The sequence below is a fragment of the Python bivittatus genome, unplaced genomic scaffold (genome assembly GCF_059951505.1).
Source record: "Python bivittatus isolate LINGU-HERP-01145 unplaced genomic scaffold, Pbiv_v1 ctg000610_np1212, whole genome shotgun sequence".
NCBI classification, from domain to species: Eukaryota; Metazoa; Chordata; class Lepidosauria; order Squamata; family Pythonidae; genus Python; species Python bivittatus.
In genome coordinates this window covers 1,295,072-1,315,267 of record NW_028277088.1, presented here as the reverse complement: position 1 = coordinate 1,315,267, position 20,196 = coordinate 1,295,072, and the positions used below count along the sequence as shown (strand labels likewise).

Sequence of the window (20,196 nt, the reverse complement as noted above, 5' to 3'; positions counted from 1 at the left end):
TCACAATTCCCCAGCCAGAGGGCAAGTTTCTAACTGCCCCCAAATTCCCAAGAATTCCTTTCTTTCTACCCATTTGACAAAAATATTAAGGTTTGAAGTCAGCATCGCTCTCGAGTAAAGGTAGTCCTCACTTAACGACCATTCGTTTAGTAACCATTCAAAGTTACAACGGTGATGAACAAAGGGACTTACAACCAGTCACAGCACCCTCAGAGTCATGTGTTTGCAATGTGGGCGCTTGGCAACCAGCTCACGCTTACAACGCTTGCAGCATCCTGGGGGTCACATGGTCACCGTTTGCAAACTTCCCAGCTGGCTTCCAGCAAGCAAAATCAATGGGGGATTATGTGATTTGCTTAACAGCTATGATTCGCTTAACGACCATGGTGATTTGCTTAATGACCACTGCAAAAAAGGTCATAAAATTGGGCATGACTCGCTTAACAACCATCCTGCTTAACAACAAATTTTCTGGTCCCTGTTGTGGTTGTTAGGTGAGGACTACTGGTAGCTCCAAAGCATGGCCGCCTCGGGTTGCCTTCAACAACTAAACACCAACAAGTTATCACAGTGAGATAGGATTCCACCTTTATTACCACTCCTGGTGTCCCATGTTATTTCTCAACTCTTTCAAACCAGAGAAAGGCGCTTGTAATCAGACTGGGGTTTATAAAACTAGGTGGGCTTCCACCGTTAGCCTGCATTTTTTCCCAAATGAAAACAACTCAGCGAGGCAGAAAACATTTCTAGGCATTAACAAATGGTCCGGGAACTCCAGCAATCAAAAAATACCGAAGGCTTGATTTACACCAGAGATCTGACTGCCGGACAAAGAGAAGGACATTGGGAAGAACGGGGAGAAAACAATTAGGCTGCAGATGTTCCCGTTAAAAGCCCATTTTTTCAATGACAGGGTGGGGTGGAGAAGTTGTAGCCCTCCGCATGCTGTCAAGATGACCCCCCCCCCACACCAGCCCGGTTAGCCGACCTGCTGGGAATTATATGTCAACGCTATATATGGAGACACAGGTTGTCCAACCTCTGCTGCAGAGTCTCAACCCAGGCCAGAAGGAAGACATCTGTGGAGGATGGCAGGCAACGGCTGTTCTTCTGGAGCAGTTGCCTGCTGGATGGGACGGGGTTGCTCAGCACCTGGAGAGCTACCCCCTTCCAGACACTCCTTCTCCTTCCCAACCCCACTCCAAGGAAGATGGTCAGTTCACTTGGGGATTTATTTCCCTTTTCCCTCCCATTGCCAGTTTCGTCCACTCAAATCAGAGCCAAGGAGAACCAACTGGACCATTTGCTGGACATTAAGCCTGCCGGAAGCAGGGTATCAGCAGGGGATTATGTGACGGAGGGAGGGGAGGGGAGATGAAGGACATCAAGGTACCCATTTGTTTCGGCTTTGCCCCAATGCAACACACTGTAATTGAAAGGTTTTTAACCATCCCCATGGTCAATTCTATCAAGAAACTGCTCCATCAGAATCAGCTTCTAGAACAGTGTTTTTCAAACATGGCCACTTTAAGAGGTGTGGACTTCAATTCCCAGAATTCCCCAGCCAGCATGGCTGGCTGGGAAATTCTGGGAGTTGAAGTCCACACCTCTTAAAGTGGCCAAGTCTGAAAAACACTGCTCTGGAGGAATAGCGTTCCTCTGCCTAGACAACCCCTGGCCCAGCTCCCTTCGCTGCCAGTGCTGAGTTGAGAGAAAGCAGAGAGGTGTCCAGGGCCGAGGACTGGGGACACTCCTCCGGGTGCTGCCCGGGTCCTAAATGAACCCTGCTCTTGTTTCCAGCTCAGACATAATTTCTGCTTATTTTCTGCTTGTTCTCTGGGACAGGAAGGGATGAAAACCCAGGGTGTGGCTCAGCACACAGGCAAATGGAAGAGCGAATGGTCATTCCTGGGGAAGCGAGAGCATCGAGTCCGTTGGAACTGAGCAGCTAATCAATCAATCAAATCAAAGAGCCTGCTGCACTCCTTCTGGCCAAGGGGAAGGAGGAAGGCCACACTAACAGTGCAAGGGTCCTAGCAGAGAGCTTCAGAAGTGGCAGAGGTTCTCGGGCACGGCCTGGGTTAATCCTTGAAGGGGGTCCATTACGAAAGCCTTGGGGTGTGGGCCAGGCCGAGGAGTCAAAAGAAACATCTCCCAAGAAGGCAAGGCCAATCTCTTCCCTACCACTGCAGGAAAACCTCATGGATGTGTCTTTGAAGTCCACCTGGGCTTCCAAGCACCTTTACCAATATCTTTACCAAGAAGAGAAGGCTCAGGAACTCCCTCCTGCTGAACTTTAGCACCAGTTATGGACAGGCTGACTGGCTAGGAAGCTGCTAAGCTTCTCCTCGCTCACGCTTTCTGCAGGAAAGTTGCCCCCCTGCCCGCAAGGATCTGGCTCCAGCTCCAGCAGAAGCCGCCGAGCCCCAGCCAGGACTGAAGAGGCCGCTCTCTCTCCAAGTAGCCCAGCCAGCCTTCTGCCCTCCGCACTTCCAGACCAGAAGCAAGGCTTTCCTGCACAACTCTGCAAGGTGACCAGATTCAAGGAGGGCTTCTGCATCTGCTCAGGCCAACCACGGTTCAGGCAGAGGAGCTTACCTTTCCTCCGCCCGGCTGGTGCTTGATGTTATCCGTGGACCCGATCTTGGACCGGACGTTCTTCAGGTCGGGGACAGAAACGCTGGTGGGGGGCCGTGGAGGCTTGGGAACTGGACTGGTTTTGGGAACTGCCTTGAGAGCCGCCGACGCCTTCTTGGAGTCCACCGTGGTGCTCGCTGTCCCCAAGGGCTTGGGAGTAGCTGGCTTGGCCTTGGGACGGCTGGCAGCAGTTCCAGGCGGGGCGGGAGAAGGGGTGGTGGAAGCCGGGGCACTCTTGGGACGGCTCGGGTCGGCTGCAAGGGAGGAAGAGGAGGAGGCGGTCAGCAGCGAAGGGGACCAGCCTGCCCAGGAAAACCTCTCCGGGGGGGGCTCTGAGGGACCCCTGAGAAGCGCAGCAGAGAGGCTGAGTACCTGTTGGTGATTTTGCAGTGGTCTTCCTGGCATCGGCGGCCTTGACCTCCGTCTTGATGGCTGCACAGCAGAAAGACAGGGGAACGCTCAACCCAAGGCCAGTTGGCATCCCGTAAAACAGCTTCTCCTTGAGCACAATCTCCTATTCCCCTCTTGGGCTTAAGAATCCCACCCCAATGTTTAAATGAGAGAATGCTAAAATTATTCTCATATTGTTCCTGTGGCCTTTTAACTCCGGTTTCCTTCCACCCGTGCCCGCTCCAAAGTTCGGTTGTTTAGTATCCTAGTTGCTCTTAAGCTACATGCATCTTCCTTGCTCTCACGCATCTTTAACCAAGGACATGCCCGCGCCAACACAAACAGTCAGAAAGGGAGATTCAGTGGTGAGTTACTTGATATCTGGTGCCAAGAGCAGCTGAGAGCTCCTTTGTGGAACGGGATGAAGCTCCACCGAGCCCCACATCCGAATGAGGGCCAGCACTGGGGCTTTAAACGCCCTGTAGGTCACAGCTGAACATCTTGACCCACAATAAAGATACAACTCTGGTAGGCTGACCCGTACATTGCCTCCCTTTACTTCTGCTTACTATGACAAATTACTAGAAATTGCCTGTACCATTAATTATTTATTTAAAGTATTTTAAAGTTCTGCAGTTGGGTAGGAAAAAAACCCAAAAGTGTGACCGTAGGATAGATGGGAGGAATGATACATGCAAAAAGGATTTGGGTATCCTGGCGGGTCACAAGCTGAACCTGAGCCAGCCGTGTGATGTAGCTGCCAAAAAGGCAAATACAATCCTAGCCTGCATCAACCAAAGTGCAGGATCAAAACCAAGAGCAGTCACCATTCCTCTCCATTCTGCACTGGTCAAATCACATCTACGATGCTGTATCCAGTTCAGGGTGCATTTTAGGAAGGATATTAGCAAACTAGAGGATATTCAGAGAGCAATGCAGGACACCAGGGGCCTAGAGGGAAAATCTTATGAGAAATGGTTAGAGATTTGGGATGCGTTTAGCTTGGAGAAGACTGTGGGGAGACCTGAGAGTAGTCTTCAGGTAGCTGAAGGGCTGTTGTGTAGAAGACGGGATAGAATTGTTCATTGTTCAGGAAGACAGGACAGGACAGGGAGCAGTGGGCTTAAATTACAAGGAAGTTGATTTCGGAGGGCCATCAGGAAGAACCTCCTAACAGTAAGAGCTGTTCAACCAAGGAACAGACTGCCTTGGGAGCTGGTGGTCTCTCCTCACTGGAGATGAGGCTGGATGGCCACCTGAGGGTGGCCACAGCTATGGATTCTGCACTGGGTATAGGGTTCCCCAACTTCCCCTTCCTTCTATAATTAAGGAATAAAGCATGCCAGAATGCAAAGGCCATTCTTTTGCAAACCTGTCATGCAATGAACATTTGGGGTTAATGATCCTTAACATCACCTCCATCCATTCCTGAGTAGTTGGAAATCTTTGGGAACTGGAGACTAACACAATGTTCCACACAGCTTGTTCAACTTCATATGCTCAACTGAGTGTAGATATTGCCCTATCCGCCATTTCATAAATATACTTTGTACATGCAGTTGATGTAACATATATATCCCAGGTCAAAAATGGAAGCCCCCTCCCCAGAACTTTCCAGGCACCAGGAATGACTTACTGGAGGGCTTCTTCGGGGGGGAAGCAGCTGTGCTCCTCGGACTGGGGGAAGTCCCACTCGTGGCCAGCACCGAAGGCCTGGGAGTGGCCGGACTGGTCTTCACGCTTGGCCGAGGCGTTGCAGCAGATGGGGGTTTGGAAGGAGAGACGCGCTTCTCCGGGCTCTTAACATCTGGCCCCTAGTAAGGAGAAGGAGTCATGTCAAAGCGAGGGTCTCCACCTTCTCTTCTCCAGGTTGAGGCGCTGGGATCAGAGAGCGTGTTCAACAAATGGAAGTAGCTTTCTCTAGGACACGCGCATGTAGCATTTCTCCAGTCATGCCTCAGGATGGGGATTATCAAGGCTCACGGCCCCCAAGTTCCCTCTAGCTTTGCTTGCATCTGGACATCTGCATGTGTGGCAAAAGCTTAGAAGAGGTGATCGGCAGCTCACAGTTATCATACAAGGGTAGGAAAGAGGGTCTCTGCAAGGCTGCCAATACTTATTGTTCTTATTTATTCAGAGGAGCACAGAAACAACATGTACAATGTGCATGGCTCATTTTCAGATCTAAAAGCTCTCCTTCCCCACCCCTGTGTGCCTTCCCAACTTGGAGTCAGGCTGCTTGTGAGTTCCAGAAGAATGAAGACCAGACACCCACCTCCTCCTTCACAAAGGACCACCATTCCCATCCACTTGGACAACTCCCAACTAGGGCAAGCCACTCCCATTGGGGTCCTCTTCTCATTCCTGGTGTTTTTCTGCCAGAGTTGCCCCACCTCCGCCTGTTCCCATGAGAACATCCCTCCTGAGCGCCTGAGAGGCCCCATTCTGGTGTTTCTCCAGATGCTGCTGTGGCTGAAACCTTCCCCTCGCCAACTGATCTTCTCTTCTGTGGCCTGAGGGGTTCTCATGCCCTCCATCTTTCATTCATCTTCATACATTCCTTCACACAAATCCATGGCACAAGGGGTATGTGCATGCATGTATGTGTGCATCGCACATAAAAACAGGTAGGGCTTTGATTGCACCACCATAGCCACCAACTTGAGTTTTTTTAACCATACCCTGTGGACACTCCTATGCACTCCGTATATGTGTGTATGTATATATGTGTGTGTATGTACGTTTGTGTGCGTGCACACATATATATGTGTGTTCACACATGCAGACACACACATGAATCAAGCAATTACAAATTCACATATATGGACGATTACAGCAGTGACACTGCTAACTGTTAAACTGCATCGTTTAGATATCCTATGAAAAGGAAGTATTCCCGTGCTACAATCGGGCACTACTTTCCTTAAGACTGATCAAGACTTCCCACAGGAGGGAGCTTTGAATTCTCTGTTGTTAACTGGGTTAGGCCCTTAGCAAGTCAGAGGACTGGTGGTGGGAACGCTGGCGTTTGGCTAAAACTCCAGGGTTGGCCTGAACACCAAGCACAGGCAACGAGAGAAATGGATCTCAACCTCTACTAGACGCTACGCAGATTTCAAGTTGGCGCCCAGAATGGCTGGGATGAAAATGCAAAGAGCAGTCTCAGTTTTCAATTTTTTTTTTTTATGTCCAGAATGTCCTGGATCTGTTTCCAGCAGCAAGCAAAACGGATTCCGCCCAGGGACTTTTCGGGAAGAGACTGCCAAGGGGAAAGTCGGCTAGCGATCGGTGTCATTTAAAATTAAAAGTTATCCGGCAGTCAACCTCAATGTCATCGCTGGGAGGTGGAAATGGCGACTAAATGCCAGGGTGATGGGAAGGAAGCTTTCAGCCTCTCAGGCCCAACCAGTGAGGAGAGACAGCAAAATCTGAATACGTAAGACAGGTAATCATGTTTCGTAAACAGTGACTGTAATCTGGAGCATGGTGTTGACTGTGCAGTCTTGGTATTGTTTAACTCCATGTTTCTCAACCTTGGCGACTTGAAGACCTGTGGACTTCAACTCCCATGCTGGCTGGGGAATTCTGGGAGTTGAAGTCCACTCATCTTAAAGTGGCCAAGTTTGGACAACACTGGTCTAAGAAGACCCACACTCCGTTCTTCAGAGGACCAAAGGCTCAAGAAGAGAGCCCTGCATTCCCCAGGCAAGAAGGCAACGCAGTGTCCCGTTCGACATAAAAGAAAACATGGCCTTTTTCATTTCTGAGCTCCCTGAAGCTTTTATGTTTGGCCTTCTCTCCCAGCTAGGAGCATCTGCGCTCTTTCCAGTATAATCTCCTGAGAGAAAGCAATTTAATCGCCGGCAGAAAAGAGAGAGTCGTTCTGCAGGCTTACGTGGTGGTGCCGCATTTGTCTGAAACCATCTGGGCTGCCAGCTCCCCCAGAAGACTCTGTCCCAGGAAGATCATGGTGGGGGAGGAGGGAAGGGGACTGGACCCTCCTCCAGCGGAAGGTTTCCTTTCCATTTTACCATCATTAAAATCTGGCTTTGATCATGGAGCAACGATTAACACTGGCATATTTTGAGATTAAAGAGCCCTTTGGGGCAACAATCCTTTCATGCTCCCTGCTTCTGTGGGATCTCTCTCTCTCTCTCTCTCTCTCTCTCACACACACACACACACAGCCAGAAAAAGAGTCAAATAAGCCAAGGCTGCAAATGAGGGCAACAAAGAGACCCACCAAGATTATTTGCCCAGATGCAACATCCTATCCTTCCTCAGGGCAAGGAGCAGGACCCCCAAATCCAAAGTTGGCTCATGTTTAATTTGCGTTTAAATGTCATTAGAACTGGGCCTCTCCCCTGCTTCATCCAACTATATTGATGTCAGTTTGAGCCATTCCTTTTTCCTCCCCACCTGTCCTGGCTTTTCCTCCTACAGCCACTGCTGCCATCCGAACCCCCCTTGATCCAGGGCATCCACAGGAAGAGTAAAAAAATTAAAGATGGCAGTTGTGCCCACCCAGCTGAAGCTGTGTCTCTTTTTTACATGCACTGCTCACATTAAAAAAGGATCAAGGATTCAATCACATGGGCACCACGGCCACCCGCCTGACTTTTTTGACAGCCTCCTCCTTCCAGCTTTTTCAGTGATGCCTATGGATCCGACCTCTGAAACCTCAGCCCACCTGAATATCTTTCTTCTCCGTTCCCTGAACCTGTTTCTGTATTCAGCATGGTTTTTAGCCACAAGGTGTCCCAAAATTCTGTAGCATGTGGCATCAAGAGGAAATATTTTTTTCTTGGAACCTGCAGCTCCAAGTAAAATAAACCTCATTTCCGTTCCTCTGAGAAGTCTGCAAGTTCTGAACAGAATCTGCAAGGCTGTGTTGAGCAGAAAACAGGCAGATTCTCCTGTGCACAAACCGGGTACACGAGGAAAGCCGAACAGCGGAGGCATCTGGGAGGGCACTCTGACTTCCTGACTGTAGTGCTTGGAATGAGTACCCAAATTCATGATCCTTTGCTCTCCACCTCCCCAAAAACTGGCCCCATGCTTGTTTCTAGAAAGCTGGAAGTGAAAGGCCAGAGGAATAGCAATGACACTGGGGAAGGGAAGATGCCCAGCGTCCACCAGATGCGTTACAAAGGAGAACCCAACTCCCTGCACACATCCCCACAAGCAACTCTCTGCAATTCCCAGCTGGCGTGCAAGGTTTCTTACCTTTGGTTTAACTTCTCTGGGAGTTAAGCTGGAGGGTCGTGAGACGCTGGTCGCTGGGCGTTTAGGAGTGGCGGCTGCGGAGGGCCCCGTGGCTGGCACGGTGGCCTTTTTGCTTTGGCCCGGCGTAGCAGGAGCTGGCCGCTTGGCAGGGGGAGCACCAGCGGGCCCGGGCCTGGCTTTCGCAGTAGCGGGCTTTGCCGCAGGAGCGGTGGCCGAAGGCTTGATGTTAAAACATGCCCACAAGCAAAACGGAAAACAACGACGCAACACACGGACACGGAACAAAACAGAAAGGGAGGGCATTGAAAACAAAATGCTGAGCAGCAAAAACTGGAGCAAAGAAAGTCAATTCAGAAGAAAACCAACGATGCCAGGATTCTGTTCTCTGAGGGCAAGGGGAAAAATGGCCAAAGCGAGAAGGCTAGAATTTGCCAAAGCACAATCAGGCCCAATTTAGGGAACAAGAGACCCATCAGCCATTTGGGGAACAGAGGTGGAAAAAGACCAGGAGCGAAGGGAAGGAGGAATCAAACCTCCACAATTCGCTCTCCCAAAGGTAATCTCAAGGATCCCAATCAGATCCAGAAGCGAAACGCTCACTTTCCTGAATGCTGCGGTTTGTAGCAATCTGAACAAAATAATTCAGGTGGAAGGGAAGGGAAGCGAGAAATCTGGGACCTTTTAGGTTCAAAGCAAATGACACCAGCACCACATTGTGATCCTTTCCCGTAAGAATTACTCTGACCTTAACAGTACAATTTAGAAGAAACAAGGGGAAGGGAGGGGGGCAGGAAAGCAGACGCTTCAGATTTTGTATGGGATCGCTGCTGGAAAGTTTCACTTTCTCTATGAACTGCGACGGGGCCCCTCATGGGTCACCGGCGTTGAGCAAAGGGCAAGTCCTGATAAAGAACGTAACCGGAGGCCGGCTTCTCTTTCAACAGAAGCCCAGCGCTCCTCATTCCAAGCCTTTAGAGTCCTCAGCCCAAGGCAGAGCTAGAAACCAGCATGGTTGGAGTGGATGAAAGAGGTTTAAGGTGGCCCTGAACTATGGATTGATTTGATTTATATGGCCTCCCACCTCACAGCTGTGACTCTACAGCAGTGTTTCTCAACCTGTGCAACTTGAAGATGGGTGGACTTCAACCCCCAGAATTCCCCAGCCAGCAAGGCTGGCTGGGGAATTCTGGGGGTTGAAGTCCACCCATCTTCAAGTTGCACAGGTTGAGAAACACTGCTCTACAGGTTTCTCCTTAATGATCATCTCAGAGAACAGACCTTAGCATTAGCTTAGAAAAAGCAGGGAGAAGGTCACGCATGTTAGAAGCAAGAAACGCAGACAGATCCTCACCTTGGCTTTCTTCTCCGGACTTGGTGGGAGGTCCTTGCTGGGAAGCACTGCCGTGTCCTCTGCGGGTGCAACCTCCGCCACTCCCTTTACTTCTTCTGGTTTGGCCAAAGCAAAAGAAAACCCAGAAACAAGGCAGTCAGATTTCACACGTCACAGCAGCCTTTGGAGACCGACCAGAGCTTGAAGACAACAGTGCAGGCCCCTATCTCAGGGTTGGGCGCGTGGAGGGCTTGAAAACTCCCAACACCTCCGGAGGAGACTCCAGCATGCTGGTGAAGTGAACCTCCCACTCCTAAGCCCAGGTGAACAACAGGGGTGAGTTTACAAAGCTGTATATCCATTCAGCTCCCCCGGCCCTCTCTTTCCATGACACGCAGGTAAGCGCCTGCCTGAGTCACAAGCCAGGAGCTGTTTTTGCTTCCGATGTAGGAAGCGGACTTCCAAAATGAATGCCACGTTTGGCCAACCCTTGCCCCCAAGATTTTGGCAGCTACCAAACAGATATATGGAAATTTGGGACCATTGGCACGGGATTGAGAACGGTAGGAAAAGTACTTGAGGCGCCCGTCCTGCCTGTCCCAGCCGAGATGAAGGCAAAGCCAAAATGTTAATATCTGCACTCATTCTGCACATTCTCATAAAGACCACCCAGGCTAAGCAGCTTTTGGATGGCCCTGGCCATCTTCAGGTGGACATACTGACGTGCATCAACTCCCGTTTCTTTGCAAGACGAAATCCTGAACTGCAGAAGAGTTAAACTCTCTTGCAGAAAAGCCTGAATTCCAATTTATTTTCCCCATTCTTGGAGGAGCAATTAGGGGGTGGCTGTGAAAAGAGTACCTGGAGCCCCCCCTCAGTGCAAGGAGCCACTAGGAGGTGGAGGCGCTTGGGGAAAAGTAACAAAGGAGACCAAGTTATTTTCCCCACTGCAAACCTTCTCCCTGCATATATTTCTACTGTGGTGTCCTTCCTGTACAGAGGAAGCTGCAGAAAGACAGATGCTCAGGAATTTAACTTTAAATAGAAAAGCTCTCCCTGAACATCCCTGCCTACTTTGTCTTAGTACAGTGTTTCTCAACCTTGGCAACTTTAAGATGGGTGGACTTCAACTCCCGGAATTCTCCAGCCGGAATGCTTTACAATGTGTGGACTTCAACTTCCAGAATTCCCCAGCCAGCATGCTGGGGGGGAATTCTGGGAGTTGAAGTCCACACATCTTAAAGCTGCCAAGGTTGAGAAACACTGTCTTAGTAGATGGCAACAGCAGGTTCTCTGGGTTCAGAAGTTAAGCAGGATCCGGCCTGGTTAGTATTTAGATGGGAGACATTCAGGAAATCCTAAGGCTGTGGGGAGACTGGGAAAGGAATGAAAGAGAGAGCAGCAGTTGAGTCAGCTGACAGCTTGTTTCAACAACAGCAGCACAGCCCAGCAGGGAGAAATTTGGGAAAGAGGGCCCTCAAGTATCCAAAGAGATTCTGCCTTAATTCACTAGAAACGAAGCTAGGTGATTTCTCTTGGGGGTTTGCATTATTCTGGGTTTTCTCCAGATGAGGGTTAAAGATACTTTTCTGAGATTGGTGTAATTGTTGGGTAGAGAGCCATGGAGATGGCCCTGAAGAAAATATTCAGGAGCTGTTACAGAAACAATGAAGGCCAAAGCATTCCTTAAGCCCCGAGAAAAGAGGTAGGATTTGGAATAGCTTCAGGCTGGTTCCTCCTGACTCAGTAAGGCAGTGTTTCTCAACCATGGCAACTTGAAGATGGGTGGACTTCAACTCCCAGAATTCCCCAGCCAGCCATGGATGTATAAGAAGGGGAGGTAAAATGCAAGTGGACTTACAAGGTTCTGCGGCTAGAACCTCTCTTACTAGAGTTAGAACCTTCCTGTGGAGTTGGTTGCTTGACCTGGTCTACCTGACAGGACTGACATCTCACTTCCTTGGTCTTGCCCAGCGGCGCGTGGCTTGACAGGAAGCCCAAAGAAACCCTACAAAAGGACCACCCACTTCCATGGGGATGTCCACAAACCACACGGATGCACCCCTAAAGTCACCAGGAAGTGAGCTTGATGTGAAGAAGACGTTACCTTTTATGCACAGGCGCATCCTTAAACAAGGTCTGACCAGGCAAAGTGAGTAGACATCCATAACCCAGCTAGGCCAAAATACACCCTTCTGTGCAGAAGGACCCATCACCCTTTGGTGCCCACCTGGTATTACCAGCAGGTGCAGTGGGAGGGCTGTGCATGTTATGGGACAACATCAGATCCAGGTTGTTGGGGGCCTCCTTCCAAGGCTAAGAGTTATGCCTTCTTGTTCCCCCTGGGTAAGTGATGCTGTCCCAGAGATGCTTAGACTAGACCACCAGACAGCCACTCAACTATTCCCACTAGGTATGATGTGGAGGAAGGGCCAAGAGACGTTCAGGATCCAGAGCCTTTCAGCTGGCTGGGGGATTCTAGGAATTGAAATCCACACATCTTAAAGGCTTGGAGACTGAGAAACACTGTCCTAGAGAGTGTCACAGGTTCTTTTTTAACCTCTACCCAATTAGATTGACACAGACTCAAAAGAGCCAGAAAAGCAGTAGATAGATGCTGGACAGGAATTTTTTATATCTCCCTATAAGGGTTGGGGAGATGTTTTATTTTTAATTTATTTAATTTATTTTATCTCCTCCACCAAGGTTGCAGCTTTATTAGCAACGGTGCCGTGCTGACACTGGGGAGAAGGCTCAAATAGGAGGGGAGGGAGGCACCACAAGGGCCTGCAATGGTTCCTCAACCGCCTGCTCCTCCTTGACTCTGGTTTCCAAAATACCTCTTACAAGCTCTCCTCCCCTTCCCCATCCTCAAAGGAATCAGATGCACGAACAGCAGCCAGGAGACAGCTCTGCCATTAGCCATGTTCCAGAATGTCTTTTGATTTTCCAGAGGAGTAAATTCATTTCATGGCTTGGGATAAGACCTTTCTCTTGACCCAGCAGCCCCAGGCCTCTGGCCAGCTTAAATTGGGAGCCGGTTCATCCACAGCTCAAAGTTTGGATGGCTCGAGGCAGCTGGTGGCCCGCTTGTCAAACTGATCCCATTCCAGAACTGGGTCAAGGACAGTCACCACCAACCAGAGAGCAGACACAATATCTTCTTTGGACTCACGGACTGCAGAAATCACCTTTGACTGGGCAATAGCGGCCCAATAGGTGGGCCCCCCACCCAACTCAGCAGCTACAATCCAGCCCCCCGGCTTCAGCTTTTGCAATTCATGAGAAAACTGTTCATTCAAGCAACAAATCCCCTGCAGTTCCTAGTCAGGGGACAAATCTTTCATAAAAAGGTGCAAATCTGTAAACGAAGTGGTCACCTAGTCCCTTTCCCAAGAAATTCACAATAGGGGAATGCCTCTTGTCTACCACCCTGTGAGGGAGGTTAGGCAGAGGAAAGTTGGTAGGCTGAAGATATGATCATCTTGGGGTCTCCATCCACTACAGGTTTCTCAACCTCAGCAACTTTAAGATGGATGGACTTGGGAATTCTGGGAGTTGAAGTCCACCCATGCTGCTGGAGAATTCTGGTTGTTGAGGTCCACTCATCTTAAAGTTGCTGAGGTTGAGAAACCTTGCACCAGACCACCTTGGCTTCAAATGCTACAGAAAGGTGAGCAAAGTCCATCACCTGCCTGCCCTCATTCCCTCACCCTTCACCCCAAATTCAGCAATACTCCCCACTTTTTGCCTTCCAAGCCATTGCAATGCATGATAAAGGTGAATCTAAAAGGTATAAAAAAAACCACCACGATTTTGCAGGTGGGCTTTCTGGCCCCTTGCAGCATCATTGGGATGCACTGCCAGGTAGGCCAACGACTGAAGAATCTCAGCTCTACATCCTTTGTAAGGGGCTTGGAATCAGGGAGGGCACAGACCGCAAGATTTCATCTCACGATCTGGAAAAAGCCCATTTTGAATTGGACCGACTGCAGCCTTCCAGTCTTGATTTGGGAGTCAAAATCTCTGCATATGGACCCTCACTGGAAATTACCATTGACTACAGTGCATTTTATTTGATTTTACTGAAAATGTTCTAATTCAAATTTTATTTTTTTTCTGATGGACAGAATTGGGCGAAATATTCATGGCAACTAAGGCGGTAAGAGGAGTCAATCTGCAGCACCCAGTTTCTAACAGATAAGGAGGCGTGCTTGACACCTTTCAGGGGAGTTTAAGGAAATTCAGCAATAGTTTGATTTCTTGGCAGAATAGTCAAGCCACGTTTGCCGCCCCGTTGGCCTATTCCAAAAGGATCAGGTAAAGCGTATTTCATAAAAGTAGCAAAGCAAGTCCTGCGACATTTCACTAAACTGGGTAGCGCAGTTTTGCGGCCTTGTTTGATGGAAGAGGGAGATGGCAGAGCACAAGGTTTGCTCGCAAAAAGTCCAGGATCCACAACATCCGACTGGAAAAACGACGGCGATTTGAAGTCCACAGATACCAAGCTCCGTGGACCAAGGTTGGGGGGCAATTTGTAGAAAGACAGCCATCAATGCCTTAGAGGTGTTCCTTGGCAGAAAAACAATTCCATCCTGAAGTCACAGAAGGAAGAGCAGGACAGCAGTGGGGGACTGATGGGAGGCAAGCCATCGCAGAAGCAGATGGCACCGAACATTTAATCCTTTCCAACCAAGCACCGATGCTAAACCCTTCCAAGCGCCACGTTATGGAGGAAAAAAATTCTTCCTGTTTTTGGAAAGCCTGGCACGGCATACTGACTGCAAGAAACCCGCAATACTTCTTCCACCTCCCCCCCCCCAAATCTTTACGATTGGAGGGCCCTCAGAAAAGCAGGGGTGGGTGGCGACCATCGGTCCCCAACGCCTCCCAGTTTTGGCCTTCCATCTGCTTCCGCGCTGAGCTATCAAGAGAACCGGTAGATCATTTCCCCCCTTCCTTCCAAGAATCTCTGAGTCACCCAAGGGGCTCTGGAAGGAGCTCGGCTGCACCAGAGAAGTCCTGCCTGGATCTGGAACACTGCCTGAATCAGAGTCACTTGACTGGAGATTCAACCACCTCGGACGCTCAGGCTTAATTCTGAGGCCCAAGCTTAGGCATTCTCCAGCTTATCAAGTAAAGCGTGTGACTTCCCTACGGCATGGAGGCAGACTTGCTCTTCTTGACTTCCACGATGACCCCTTCACTTGGGAGGAGAAACTGCCCCGGTCCCTTAAATTAAAATGTCAGGCAGACGTTTCTCCTTCCAAATGAAGCCTTGCTTCTTGGGCAGGCAACTGCTTTGGAGCAGGACCGCTTACGTAAACAATCTGTACAGCTGCCCACCTCCCAAAGGTGACTCTGGACGGCGAACAAAGATTAAAAGCCAAAGCCAATAACGTGGTTCATAAAAATCAATAAAGAAACCGTACCGTCAGCCGTGCCTGGGGTTGGAAAACCATTCTCCGTCAACTGCTAAACAAAACAATCCAATAAAACAAGCAGCTTTGCTTAGCCTCCTGGCCAGATGCCTCTTCCCGGGAGCTACCAAAATGGAAAATGAGTGGCGCTTTCCCCTCATGCCACGGCTAAATCAGAGGGCCAGAGAAGCGGGAAATGTTGGGTTGATTAACCACCCACCATGCTTATCTGCCAGCATTCGGCGTTTTAATTACAAGCAAAGGCCAAGCGCGTTAACGTTTGCTTTCTGCCCTTCGGACAGCAGGAGACACCTGCCAAGTCTTAATAAAGGACCTCCCAGGAGATTCCAACAATTGCTGGAGATCCACGGAGGGCGGAATTCCTTTCCCCGCAAAGGTCCTTCAAGGCAAGGCAGGTGTGGGTTGGACCCTTCAGCTCCACATCAACCCAGCAACTGACTCAGATGGCACTGGGTGAGAAAACATCACAGTCGGGAGCTGGAAGTAGCCAGAACTGTCCAAGATGGGTTGCTGGTCTACTGCATCTCCCACCTTCAGATCCATCGACGCTGCAACCCCCTGCTGTCTGAAATGGCCACGCTAGGTGGGAATCCTCCGAGGTAAAAGGTCACATCCACAAGGTCACAAGTGGGATCGTCTAATGATGCTATTATTTATCAATACAGGTGGATGTTTTCATGCACCAGAGTGGGTCCACCTCTCCTCCAGGAGTTCAAGGAGATATAGCGAGTTCCCTCCTCCAATTCCCCCCCCCCCAACTACGTCCCTGTGAGGTGGACTGGGCCAAGAGAGAGACTGGCTGGTCCAAAGTCACCTGGAGAGCTTCTATGGCTGTGGGGAGGACTAGCAATTGGGTCTCTCGGCCCTGGTCCAACCTCTGCCCATCGCACCCTGCAAATGCAGAGATGGGGCAGGGCTCAGAAGGTTGTGTGCTGGTTTCGGTTAGCCTAATTATATGAAACGTTTCATATAATTTACTCTATCTGGAGACTGAAGCTTTGTTCTACAGTGAGTAAGTTTCCTTTACACTTTTTTAAAATTAAAAGTATCTTTTAAAAAATCGAGGTTCAGATGGGCCATGGAGAGTGACAGGTGTCCATGGTGTGCTGGCAGGTGCCTCGTTGGAGAATCGGGCAGTGGCCTCATTTAACAGAGCTATGCCAAAGCATCTCAAGGAATTTTGACTGACTTGCACAAGGAACCAGGTTCCACCTACAAGTCCATTAATTCATTGGTTGATTCAAGGCTGGCATTTGACTGTTAAGAAGGTGCTTTCTTTAAGCTTACTCCTCTCGTGGGTGGGCGAGGGAACAAAAGTGAAGTGCTTTGTAATGTAAAAGCAAGCAAGTTCGGTGGAATCAGCCCCATACCAGAACATGTTAATTCTCTTATTATAAAACATATCACTCATCTCTTTCAAGTCCCTAAAAACACTCACAATTCCTCCTCGTTTTGACAGCTGGATGCACTAAGGTGTAGGCTCAACAACTTGACATTGATGGAAACTGGCAAAAAACTCAGCCTTTCCTTGGTTCCAAAAACATTACATTACACCAAATAATGTGATTAAAATGCATGACGTGGTGTGTTTCCCAGATGGACCTCCATCTCTGATTATTTGGCACATGACCCTCTCCCTTCTCTCCAGAGAAAACTTTTAACCCAAAGAGTACTGGTTATAGAACAACTTCACCACACCCGATTGGATTTTTCTCCCCCTCCTCGACTGGAGTGCAAACAACCCAACGGACCGGAACACCAACATTTGTTTAAAGAACCAGAAGCAAAAGGAACGTGCAATTCCCAGACCCAAATCCACTCCTGTAGTTGTATCAAGCTTTCTTTGCTCGCCAATGTAAGTTAGGAAGGGGACAGGCCCTGTGAAACACCTGAAGCGCCGAAAGCTTTTCCAGATCTCTCGCAAAGCCAACGAAGATCTGCAAATAGATCCCAGTCTATCTGCTGCCTCGCCCTTCCTTCTGCAACCAAGAAGGATCCCAACTTCTCAGCAAGGAGCTATAATAAAGCGGCAGAAAGCGAGGCAAAGAAGAACAAGGGCCAGGGAACAGCTCAGCTGGCACACTGCCCAACTGTCAATTGCTGCCCTGGAGGACTCCACCATCCACAATCCTCAGCGACATACAGCTTTCCCCCTTCCAACATGTCTTCTCTTCTTGTAGCCTTCCCTTTTCCCTTCAGAGAACTTGTGTTCCACTAAAAAATACCCATTCCCTTCTTTCCGTTGCTCCTGACAGCAGAATGAACGACACAGAGTGGGCCTGCCCTTTTGAAAAAGGATGCATGAAGTTATGCAGCCGATTAAATGCAATTACCCTTCTGTCCCCACCTGCCTCCATTTGGGGTGTCTCTGGAGAATAGGCTTCTCCGAGCAAAGGCTGCCTAATGCAGCTAATCGAATGGAACAAGCGCCCTGCGTCTGAGCGTTTTGGACAATTCGGTCTCCTGCAGGGAACAAGCATTGTTATTATTGCACAATTACTGTGCAAGCAGGGAACGTGGCATTTCACGACCAAATTCCGCCCCATGAGAATAACTTGGCTTTTTGGTGAATGTTTGCTCCAAGAGGGGAGCAGAAGTAGCAGCAGCGAATAAACCAGGTGTCATCAGGGAGAAAAGTCGAGGCATTTGCTTTCCACAGGTAGATCAGGACGATCACCCTTGGAGTGGAAACAGGGATGCTGGGCTGGCAGAGGGAGGAGAGCTACAGTCTGGGCTCCCCAAACGCTCTCCAGTCTTGTCTGTCCATCATCCACAGCACAAGGCAGCCGCCTCCTTTTCAAGGGGCCTGCCGTGGGAGGCAGCGACCCTGTCTTCACAAGGGCGTCTGTGCAAGGAGGTAACATCCCCCCAGCCTGAAGGCCTTTGAGATCCACAGTTTGCATCATGTTGGCCATCTCGGTTCTTGGATGTGCCTCAACTGAGGAAGGAAGGAAGGAAGGAAGGAAGGAAGGAAGGAAGGAAGGAAGGAAGGAAGGAAGGAAGGAAGGAAGGAAGGAAGGAAGGAAGGAAGGAAGGAAGGAAAAGGAGGGAGGGAGGGAGGGAGGGAGAGAGGGAGGGGAAGGAAGGGAGGGAGGGAGGGAGGGAGGGAGGGAGGGAGGGAGGAGGTAGGGCCACCCCCCCCCAGGATTGGTGTCATTTCAGGCTGCAGACAGACCAGCTGAGAAGGGAGAAGAACAGCGACACCAAATCAGGGAGTCTCCTCTTATGTAACCCCTGACAAACTAAATACTTGTGGGGAAGTTCTGTTTGCATGAACCACGGGGGACATTTACGGTTTTGTGGGTTTCCTTTAGTCCTAGTTCTTACCATGGATGGTTTGGTAGGAACAGCTTCTCTGATGCTCCTAACGATGGGGTTGACTGTGGGTGGGTATCACGTACATGGACGGGTGGGTGGGTGGATGGGTGGGCAGGCCAGCCTACTCCTGGCCTGTCCCCTCTGGGCCCTGAGACTCTTTGGTCACAAGGGACCATCTTCCAATACGTGGGTACGGGCCGCTTCGGGCCAAGGTGCCAGAAGGGGAGCCAGTAATACTTCCCACTCTGGCTGATCTGCCCGTCTCCCCTCCCCAAAGAGAGAAGTGGAATTCAGTTTGGGTGTTCAAAAGATGCATCACCCCGTCGGACTGTTGTGGACTGGAAATGCGTTTTGAAGAACGTTTGTGCTTTACCACAAGAGGCATCACAAAAGCTTTCTACTCATTGCCTGTCCTGCTTCAAAGACATCTGCCGTTAAGAGAAAATTGATTAGGGATGTGAAATAAATATTCCCAGTTCCTAGAAAGCTATGGTGGGTGGCGGCGGGGGTGTGTGTGAGTTCTCCTGAGCACAGACGCCATTTTATTGTGTTGCCAGCAGCCGCTCCAGCGAGCTGCTGTTCCTTCACGATCCACGAGCAGCAGCAGCAGCAGCAGGGTGACTTCTGAATGAACCTTTCAGAAGGAAGACGTGATGGCCTCAAAGCAAAGCAGATGCACTGCGCCCAGAACAATTCCCAGTGGCCAAGAACACCCTTGTGGGGTCGTCTGGAGCAATGGCTCAGAAGCCATGCGCCTTGAGCTGATGGGACTCACCAGCGGCCAAGAGCTTGGGTTCTCGGTTCTCCACGTAACATCTAGACAACCTTGGCTGATCTAAGAAAGCAAAGCAAGATCAGATCTGGCTGGTCCTTGGGGGGAAACGCCCCCAAATCTCAAGGTTTTAGGCTAGACTAAGAAATGCCTAAGAAATCATGAGGAGGCAAACTCAATTTGAGGGAGTCTTAAGCCCAGCTAGATGGCCAACCTTGGTTGAGCTTGAAGCCTAAGCAGCGTCAGACCTCCCATCCAGACCGCTGAGATTAGCACCTTGTGGTCAGCCAGACAATTCTGAGAAACCGGTCAGCACGTTTGGCCTCGCTGTCTGGGATTCGAGAGTGGATCCATGTGGACTCAGGACCAACAGCGGTTCACAGTCTCAATCTCCCTCCATCAATCTAACCTTCCCCCTTAAAGAAATTATTTGGAAATCATGCCTTTGCAAAAGCTTTTCTAGGTAGCATTTTGGTTTATCCTAGAAGAAACCCCTCCAAGATAAAGCAGTTACACGGAAGGAAGAAAATGCAGCAATACATTAAATCTCCCCCGCCTTTTACTCAACTATAGGCATAGTACTTGCTACCCTTTGAAAACAACTGTCCCTTTTGAACAGACGCACACAGAGGTTTTCCAGGCTGACCTCTGAATTGCCCCCTACAGCAACCTGTTCCAAACTGGTGTATTTTTTAACAAATTCTTTGCTACAGATCAATCCATGTTTTTAAGTTCAGAATTCCTGCTTTCAGAAGCCAAATTTGAATAGCTTCTAATCTGCTCAAAAGCTTAATGTTTTCTTCGCACAATAGACAGCACTGCGCACCTACACACAACTCCCTCTCCCCCCCTCCCCAGAGAAACCCAGGAGGAAGTCTAACCTCCAGGGAGTCCCCCCCTGAAAAAGCAAATTGGATGAAAGCAATTTAGAGGAGGCTTGCTCTTACGGAGGTGCGGCAAAACAGGACTTGCAAACCACCGACCAATTTGGCACAAAAGGCATGATGTGCTCGGAACAGGTTGGCACCTGGTTTAATGAGCTCAGGAGATGCAGAGGAGGGGACCTCTGCGGAGAAGCAGAA

General features: G+C 49.7%; 1 protein-coding gene across 11 annotated transcripts in view; it reads right to left on the bottom strand.

The window, feature by feature from the left end:
• The window catches only part of LOC103067101 (uncharacterized), a 155,405-nt gene that overhangs the window by 14,460 nt on the left and 120,749 nt on the right, over nt 1–20,196 (bottom strand). For 10 of the 11 annotated variants that reach the window (XM_088150781.1, XM_088150785.1, XM_088150786.1 and 7 more), the window contains 5 exons: nt 9,605–9,699; nt 8,254–8,472; nt 4,664–4,841; nt 3,010–3,069; nt 2,599–2,891 (listed from right to left, as the gene is read on the bottom strand). In XM_088150781.1, the coding sequence (XP_088006907.1) occupies nt 2,599–2,891; nt 3,010–3,069; nt 4,664–4,841; nt 8,254–8,472; nt 9,605–9,699 (845 nt within the window). Of the gene's footprint in view, nt 1–2,598; nt 2,892–3,009; nt 3,070–4,663; nt 4,842–8,253; nt 8,473–9,604; nt 9,711–20,196 lie in introns of all 11 variants that reach the window. The other variant, XM_088150790.1, reaches the window with a different exon arrangement.